This window comes from Eurytemora carolleeae, unplaced genomic scaffold (assembly GCF_000591075.1).
Source record: "Eurytemora carolleeae unplaced genomic scaffold, Eaff_2.0 scaffold37, whole genome shotgun sequence".
NCBI classification, from domain to species: Eukaryota; Metazoa; Arthropoda; class Copepoda; order Calanoida; family Temoridae; genus Eurytemora; species Eurytemora carolleeae.
This window is the reverse complement of record NW_019396242.1, coordinates 470521-480218: the sequence shown is the minus strand read 5'-3', so window position 1 is coordinate 480218 and position 9698 is coordinate 470521. Positions and strand designations below refer to the sequence as shown.

Genomic DNA, 9698 nt, shown 5'->3' with positions numbered 1-9698 from the left:
CTGAGGTTTTTTAATGAGCTAAACTTTTGGTTCAGCGATTATTGTTTTTTGAGCTACAGCAACCTAAAAATAAAATTAGCATTAAAGAATTAAATAAAATAACGCTAGTTTTCTCAATAGCCTATAAGAACTTTGCCCAGTCGACAAAAATATCTAAAAATATTTCTTTTTTGGAAATCAATCAGTTCATTACACAGCTTGCTTATTCATAAAAATATTTGATCCAACACATCTAGGCAAACACTTTTTAGCTTGTTTAAATTTTGAGATTTTTGACTTATACTCAAAGCAGTGATTGTAATAAAAAGTATGAGTTCTAGAAGAATAAAATGTACACATTGAAATAACTACAATACATAGCTCTCCAATGACACCTTGATTGTGAAAATTAAACGAAAATTGTTCCTCTAGCACGCAATACCCTTACTGCAAAGTTCTTCAGGACACCCTGTACAGTGTACAAACAATAATATCTACAAGATCTAGTAGCTAAAGTTTACCGAATTGTTTGCACATCAGGTTGCAAAAATATAGTTTGTGTTTAAGGTTGTAAAAACTAAGAATGCCAGGTCATATCAAGCTGACCAAATCCGGTCAGCCTGATCCTGACCCAACCGAGTTTCTGGTTCCCTCTGTTGAGATGAAACGAGCGGATCAGCAGAAACCATATGATTCTAAGAAATCAGTTTGGATTCCTGATCCTAAGAGCGGGGGATACAGAGAGGGCTGCTTGGAATCTGGAGACCTTGAAGATCCTGGCAGCAAGTGTATTGTTTCAGTTGGTCATGAGAAGTTTACCCATAAGGCATCTGAAGTTGGTAAAGTCAACCCACCTAAATTTGAGAAATGTGAAGATATGGTTAATCTCACTTTCCTCAATGATGCTTCTGTATTCTGGAACTTGAAAACTCGTTACCAAGCCAAGATGATCCATACCTACTCAGGTCTTTTTGTTGTTGTCGTCAACCCTTACAAGCGGTATCCCTTGTACACTCACAGGGTGGCTAAGATCTATCTGGGCAAAAGACGGAATGAAGTTGCTCCTCATCTCTGGGCTATTGCTGAAACTGCATATCGCGGCATGTTGAATAATTCTAAGAACCAAGCTATGTTGATCACAGGAGAATCTGGAGCTGGAAAAACTGAAAACACCAAGAAAGTTATCACTTACCTTGCCATGGTAGCTACTGGGTCTGGTAAGAAATCTGAGAAGAAAGTGTCATTGGAAGACCAAATTGTTGCAACGAATCCTATTCTGGAGTCCTATGGCAATGCCAAAACATCCAGGAATGACAACTCCTCTCGTTTTGGAAAATTTATTCGAATTCATTTTACAACATCTGGAAAGCTGGCTGGTTGTGACATTGTATCATATTTGCTTGAGAAATCTAGAATCACTGAACAGCAAGAAGTAGAAAGATCATACCATATATTCTACCAGTTACTCCAACCATATGGAGATGGTATTGGAGGAGGGTTGAAGGCTAAATGCCATCTTAGCTCTGACATATATGATTACACTTATGTGTCCCAGGGTAAAACCAAAGTAGATTCTATTGATGACAATGAAGAGCTTGAGTTTACCGAGGATGCTTTCAACGTTCTTGGATTTGAAGAACAGGAGAAATTTGACTGTTACATGCTCACCGCTGCAGTAATGACCTTTGGAGGAATTGAATTCAAAACCAAGGGAAGAGATGATCAAGCAGAGTGTGAACACAGTGGGCCTGATACATTTCCAGGAAAAGCAGCTGCCCTGTGCGGGGTTGAAAGCGGTGCAATGATCAAAGCTTTCTGCAAGCCAAGAATAAAAGTTGGAACTGAATGGGTCACTAAAGGACAGTCCTGTGAGCAAGCCACCAATGCTGTAGGAGGAATTGCTAGGGCAATTTTTGACAGGGTCTTCAAGTGGCTAATTGAGAAATGTAATGATACATTAATTGATCCAACTCTGAAGAAAAACAACTTTTGCGCTGTTTTAGATATTGCTGGATTTGAAATCTTTGAATACAATGGATTTGAGCAAATATCTATAAATTTTGTTAATGAAAAACTTCAGCAGTTTTTTAATCATCATATGTTTGTTGTTGAACAGGAAGAATATGTAAAGGAAGGTATTGACTGGGAAATGGTTGATTTCGGAATGGACTTGCAAGCTGCAATTGTTATGTTTGAAAAACCAATGGGACTCTGGGCTATTCTTGAAGAGGAATCTCTTTTTCCAAAAGCCACGGATAAATCTTTTGAAGAAAAGCTTAAAGCATCATTAGGAAAATTACCAATATTTCTTAAACCACAATCCAAAACTGATAAACATGCTCATTTTGCTATTTCCCATTATGCTGGGATTGTATCCTACAATGTTACTGGCTGGCTGGAAAAGAACAAAGATCCTGTAAATGATTCTGTGGTGGAAGTTTTTAAGTCGAGCTCGAGCATTGAACTTTTAGTTCATCTATGGAGAGATCATCCAGGACAACCCTCTACAGCTCCTAAAGATGATGGAAAGAAGAAGAAGAAGGGAGGTGGTGGTAAAACTGTATCCTCAGTTTACCTTGTATCTTTGGGTGAACTTATGCAGACACTCCATATGTGTGAACCTCATTTTGTCCGATGCCTTGTACCAAATACTCATAAAAAGCCAGGAGATGTTGAACCTCCCTTGATTATGCACCAGCTCACTTGTAATGGAGTACTCGAGGGAATTAGAATCTGCATGAGAGGATTTCCAAACCGAATGATGTATCCTGATTTCAAAATAAGATATGCAATCCTTGGTTCTGCTGAGATTGCAAGCTCAAATGATAATAAAACCTCATCTTATGCCCTGCTGGACAAGATTCAATTTCCCAGAGAAAGATATCGTTTAGGACACACCCTGGTATTCTTCAGAGCAGGAGCTCTTGCTTTCCTAGAAGAAAAACGAGATGATATTGTCATAAGGCTTGTCAGGTTCCTTCAAGGAGAAGCATTAAAATTCATTAGAAACAAGGAGTTTGTAAAGAGAAGGGATCAAAGGGATCTTATCAAAATCTGTCAGCAACAGTTTAGAAAATACGCTGCACTCCGAGACTGGGGTTGGTTTATTATAATTCAGAAGACAAGACCACTCGTTGGATTACCAAATCCTCAAGAAGAGTTGAGACTTCTTGAAGAGAAATCGAGAACAACGTATGATTCTTACATGGAACAGTTGAATACTAAAGATCGTCTTCTTCAAGAAAATTTGACAATTGTGGAGGAAACTAAAGCTCTCTTGAAACAGATCGAAAGTGAACAAGGAAATATATCTCAATACCATGAGAAGCAAGCTAGGGTATCTGCTGAGAAAGCAGAACTTGAAATGCAGCTTCAAGAAGCTCAGGAAACCTTGGCAAAGAAAGAAGCAAACAGAATTCAATCGGCAACAGACAAGAAAACCCTTGAGGCAGAGTGCACTGTTGTGAAAAAAGATATTAGTAACCTAGAGATTGCTATAGAGAAGCTGGAGCAAGAAAAATCAAACAGAGATTTCTCTATCAGATCACTCAATGAAGAAATAACAGGTCGGGATGAACTGATAAACAAGTTGAACAAAGAGAAAAAACGAATTTCTGAAACCAGTGCTAAAGCCTCTGATGATTTACAGGAAGCAAATGAGAAACTGGATCATCTCATTATGATCAAGAATAAGTTAGAGAATACTCTTGATGACCTGGAATCATCTCTTGAAAAAGAAAAGAGAGAAAGAACAAATGTTGAAAAGCAAAGAAGAAAAGTTGAAAGTGATCTAAAAGTTGCTCAAGAGACGGTTACAGAGTTAGAGCGTCTTCAGAAAGATCTAGAAGCTGCTATGGTTAAGAAAGACAAAGAGTTTTCAATTCTATCAGGCAAGCTAGATAATGAACAAGGTCTTATCAGCAAGGCTAAACAGACAGTTGGAGAAGCGCAAGGAAGAATAGAGGTATTGGAAGAAGAGCTTGAATCTGAGCGTCAGGCAAGATCTAAAGCAGAACGGCAACGATCAGACTTATCAAGAGAGCTTGAGAATCTTGGCGAAAGACTGAACGAAGCTGGGGGTGCTACTGCTGCTCAGATTGAGCTCAACAAGAAAAGAGTTGCTGAAGTTTCCAAGCTAAGGAAGGATCTTGAAGAATGCAATATTCAGCATGAAGCTACAATGATCAGTTTAAAGAAGAAGCATCAGGATGCAGTTGCAGAGATGACGGAGCAAGTTGATCAATTAACTAAGATGAAATCTAAGTAAGTAAACATATTAATGTTACCAAGGTGTGTACAGGGGATAGGGTTTGTTCTGACAAATTAAGACTGCTAGGAACTAATTTTATCAAATCAATAACAAATATTGTAAACAAAAGTCAAAACTTATCTGGGCTGGGTGGGAAGGCCTGATTTGTTTACTAACTGTTTTTTATCTACTCTAAACCAGTTCCTGAGCTGCCCAAACATGTCACAGTGAAATGTGGACAAACTCACTCGAACTCCTACTTTTAGTTATACATAAATACTTTATATGCAATAATAATAAAAATATAATAAAAAACATTTAATATTATTATTTTAGAATAGAAAAGGACAAAACACAAATATTTAACGAGATTGCTGATGTAAGGGTAGCAACTGATGAGGTTAACAGATCTAAGGTAACGTTTCAATTCCATCAGGGACTGTATGAAATGAATTTGAGCCAGGTCTAATGACGGTTTAACTACGCATTTTGAATTTGTCCTATAGTTAACGGTGGTGGTAGGTGGTTCAGCGACCTAGCTCAAATTTATAAAACTCAGTCCTAGTTTTCTAATAATCAAATTAAGATAGTGTCAGCTAGAGTAAATAACGTAGNGGGGTTATTGTAACTTTTTAAAACAGATTTCATCTAAAGTGAAATAATAAAGAATCTTGATATTTCCATGCCAGCTCTAATTGCATGCTTAAATCTTTAAGTAATTCAAACATATTAATTTTACCAAGCTTTTGGTCCTTTTTATTCATTTTTATGCATAATTTATAATTTTGCAAAGAATTTGAAAATTGATTAATAAATTAATAAATTAGGTCAGAATGAAAAAAATCGATTTAAGCCATAAAAATATGAATAAAATGCAGTCATTAAAGCACCCATAAGGATACATCATTCAGTTATGAAAAGATTGTTGTCGAGATTAATCTTTTTAAAATTGACTTCTAACTTACAATGATAAATGTTAACTTGTAAAAGTAGAATAAATGTTAAAATGTCTTCAGATTCAATAACTCCCCTGAAAATAAATCATATTTTTAACATTTACATTTTATAACTTAAAGATCTCAACTGAGGTCAGATCTTTGTGAAGAGTATCATTATTCTTGAACGCTAGATCTCGATATCTAAAGTGGGTACTTTTAAAATTGAGGATAAATGCTTGATCCCACAATTTCAGTTATCCCTGCAGGGGTGACATTGTCGGGATATCAAAGAGAGATTAAATTAACCCATATTCCGTAGATCTGCTTGAGATTGAACACATCTAACACATACAACTACTGGTCTTTGCGGTTTCAAAATCTTTTTTCGTCATTAATCATTTTTTAGAAATAAAGAACATTTCCTCTTAATTCCTATATTTATTGGAACACACTGTAGATCAGTAAAGGAATAGATAAACACTTGTTCTAAACTTTAATTTTCTAATCCTTATATCTTTGCAACCTTTTGATGTTGTGAACTTGTGGACCTTATTTTATATCTATTATATCTGGGACTGAATATAATGAATAGGTGTGGTCGCTAAACTAAATACCACCGCGCCGGTTTAAATCCTGAATCACCGATTCAAATTCTTATAAATCTTTAATCTTGAATAGGGTATTCAAGATTTGTACCAGCAGTACAAATTCATTAATTTCGGTTCCTGCTAGTTTACATCAGCAGGTGATAGATAGATAAAGGGATTTGAAATTAGAGTTGAAGGCGTTTGATCATTTTCATCAATTTAAATATTGTATTTTACTCTCTTCAGGTATCATGTGAAAAGTCCTATCGGCATCTCATCAGCCAGCTTAATCTTGAGAACAAGAAAATTGAAAAATCGAATCTTATTCTCGCAGATTTCGAAGCTTGCAAGCGGAGACAGACAACAGACAACGCAGAGTTACTGCAACAGCTGCAGGAGCTAGAGAATGCTACCAATATGATGGTTAGGGTTAATTCTGGGCTTTCCAGTACTCTTGAGGAACAGAAGAGGATGGTTGAGGATGAATCTAAGGAGAGAATCTGCCTCCTTGGTAAATACAGAAATATTGAACATGAGGTTGATAAACTTAAAGAAAATCTAGAGGAAGAGGTTTCTTCTAAAGAGAACTTTAAACGCCAGCTATTGAAAAACCAATCAGAAGCAGATACCTGGAGGAATAAGTATGAAGTTGAAGCAGTTGCTAAAGCAGAAGAACTGGAAATGTCCAAGCTGAAGGTTCAGGGTCGTCTTTCAGAATCTCAGAATACAATAGAGCATCTCAATTCTAAACTTATTCAACTTGAGAATGCTAAATCAAAACTCACTGATGATCTGAAGGAAATGAGTATTCAGCTAGATCAGGCTCAAATCTTAAATACTTCCATGGAGAAGAAAGCTAAACAGTTTGACAGAATTGTGTCTGAGTGGAAGGTTAAGGTTGGAGGGCTTTCAGTGGAGTTAGATGTTGCACAAAATGAAACAAGAAATGCATCTTCAGAACTGTTTGGTTTAAAGAATGCTTATGATGAGTCAATTCATCAATTAGATGAGGCGAGAAGAGAGAATAAGAATCTGTGTACTGAAATCAAGGATATTATGGATCAGATCAGTGAAGGGGGAAGATCAATCCACGAGATTGACAAAATAAGAAAGCGTCTTGAGGGCGAAAAGATTGAGTTAGAAACAGCACTATCTGAAGCTGAAGGAGCTCTTGAACATGAAGAGAACAAGGTGCTCAGGGCTCAGTTAGAGCTTACTCAGGTCAAACAGGAGATTGAGAGAAGATTGGAAGAAAAGGATCTTGAGTTTTCATTAACTAAAAAGACTTTTGCTAATGAAATTGATGGTATGCAAAAAGCTCTTGAAACAGAAACCAAAAACAAAGTTGAGGCTTTCCGAATGAAGAAAAGGCTTGAAACGGATGTATGTGATCTTGATTCAGCTTTAGAACATGCAAATGCTGCAAACATTGAGAACCAGAAAACTATCAAAGGAATTCAGCTCCAGCTTCGCAATGTACAAACACAGCTAGAGGAAGAGTCTAGGGCCAAGGAGGTTGCCAGGGATAACCTTCTAGTTGCTGATAGGAAAGGACATGCTAATCAGAATGCTCTTGAAGAGGCTAGAACCCTCCTTGATCAAACTGAGAGAAACAGACGCCTCACTGAACAAGAGCTTGCTGATACAAATGAGACACTTGGAGAATTGACCTGTACAAATCAAGCTCTCACTGCAGCAAAGCAAAAGTATGAAAACGAGATGGTTTCCCTTCATGTATGTATTTAATTTCATTTATTAGATATTTCTTAGAAATTATTTATACACATTTTTTATCACCAATTTTAAAATTTTAACAAATCTCACATATTATATCAGCTTTTTGCCACTTCTGTGCGATTCGTAACGATGATAATATCGTCGTTTATATCTGGAAAACACTGGCAATTTACTTTGTTGTTTTTGCCATATGTATCCACAAGTCACAGTTATAGAAATATCATTAGAAAGCTCTTTTTTTAGACTGAAAAACAAGCATATCTTCATAATCTTTTCTCAGACGATGGTTTACAGAGTATCACTGTAAACTGCTCTTCTTTTCTTAATAAAGCCTCACTTTATATTACATTTACAGTCCCCTTACTTTAAAGGGACCGAGTTCTTGCCGCAAACTCAAATTTTCTAATCCTTCTATCTTTGCAATCAAATGATGCAAAACTTTGATGTTTCAAACTTAAATCTAATAGAAATCATAGTTAGAAATATAAAAGGTCTACAATATCAGAGTTTCTAGCCAGAACTCAGTTCCTTTGTTCCTTAGGTTGATCTGGATGAAATGACTTCTGAAGCAAGACTATCCGAAGAAAAGGCAAACCGAGCAATGATTGATGCTGCACGACTTTCAGACGAGCTGCGTTCAGAACAAGAAACAGCTTCTCTGTTTGAACGTGACCGCAAGCTTCTGGAGGCCCAGGTAAAGGATTCACAGATCCGTCTAGATGAAACTGAGCAGAATATTCTGAAAGGTGGAAGGAAAGCTGTTTCTAAGATGGAGACTAGGATCAGGGAACTAGAGTCTGAACTTGAAGCTGAAAACAGACGAAGCTCTGATGCACAGAAAAATCTACGAAAAAGTGAACGAAAAATTGTTGAGCTGAACTATCGAATTGACGAGGATCGGAAAAACCATGAGCAAATGCAGGGGCTCATTGATCAGCTGCAAGGTAAGATCAGATCATATAAAAAACAAATTGAGGAGGCGGAAGAAATTGCTGCTCTTAACCTAGCTAAGTTCCGACAGACTGAGAGTAATCTGTCTGAATGTATTGAACAAGCAGATCTGAATGAGCAAGCATTATCAAAGATGAAGCTACGAAGCCGTTGCTCATCACTTGTACCACAGTAGAATTTTAACACAAGTTTAATTTAATAACAGACGTCTGATATTAATATGCACCCCTAACAAAGCATTACAAAAATACCAAAAAAATATAGAATAAATATTATGCAAATAAAAAATTCGTCTTGTCAAAATTATTACAAACGTACAAGTGTATATGTACTAATCAGGACAATTGAGACTGAACACTATAGTTTCAGTAGAAATAAATATTTCCATTTACTGTTATAACGCCGATATAAGGATTTATCTATAATTGGATAATTAGCTAGATAGAAAGATAAAGGTTAACACCATACTATTTCTATTCGTTCAGAAAAGACATCAAACACATGGCTGAACTCTGATTGGATCAGGCGCTAATGGACTTGGCAAACTAGAGTGAAGGACTGTGTAAGCGTAATTTCAAGTTACCCTCCATGAAAAAAAGCAATTTCCAATTTCCAATGGTATCCTTTAAACCTTGGTCTGTTCATCGAGTACAGAGCCCTCCGTGTGCAATAAATCCGACTGATTTCTTAATATTTCTTAATTATATATAACAGCTTGTAAACAAAGTGTTAAACATGATTATCAGGGTTTCAGTGGATTGATACATATGTCCAGCATTCTTGATCATTTAAAGGTGTAGAGGGTACTGTTGTGAATCTGAAAGGTGTGGCGGGGTACTGTTGTGTTGTGAATCTGAAAGGTGTGGCGGGGTACTGTTGTGATTCTGAAAGGTGTGGCGAGGTACTGTTGTGAATCTGAAAGGTGTGGCGGGGGACTGTTGTGATTCTGAAAGGTGTGGCGGTGTACTGTTGTGATTCTGAAAGCTGTGGCGGGGGACTGTTGTGAATCTGAACGCCACTCTTCAAATAAAGTATCACTTGAAATTACATCTACAGTTTATTTTGGGGTGAATTGAAATAAATACAATTCTTCTCGGATTATAAATTTTTTTATTGAACTCTATCAAGTGTTTCTGACGATGAATCATTAATCCTAATAGTCCTTACTAAAAACATTCTACGCTACCCCATATTAGAAAAACATGTGCGAAAATAGAGCTTAATTGTACTATTAGAAATAATGATGGTACTAGAACA

General features: G+C 36.6%; 1 protein-coding gene across 1 annotated transcript; it reads left to right on the top strand.

Annotated features, from left to right (window-relative positions):
* The first annotated feature begins 520 nt into the window (after positions 1-520).
* Positions 521-8748, top strand: LOC111699136 (myosin heavy chain, muscle). The gene is made up of 4 exons (XM_023469717.1): positions 521-4242; positions 4565-4643; positions 6000-7487; positions 8032-8748. Exons 1-4 carry the CDS (start codon positions 563-565, stop codon positions 8614-8616), a joined length of 5832 nt encoding a protein of 1943 aa, XP_023325485.1. The 5' UTR covers positions 521-562; the 3' UTR covers positions 8617-8748.
* The last annotated feature ends 950 nt before the right edge of the window (positions 8749-9698 follow it).

Bases quoted from the DNA above. Each gene is read 5' to 3' on its own strand.
- LOC111699136 (XM_023469717.1), top strand. From the start codon at position 563: ATGCCAGGTCATATCAAGCTGACCAAATCCGGTCAGCCTGATCCTGAC. The intron at 4,644-5,999 runs GTAACGTTTCAA...TACTCTCTTCAG, and splicing joins ATGAGGTTAACAGATCTAAG to GTATCATGTGAAAAGTCCTA. The intron at 7,488-8,031 runs GTATGTATTTAA...TTTGTTCCTTAG, and splicing joins ACGAGATGGTTTCCCTTCAT to GTTGATCTGGATGAAATGAC.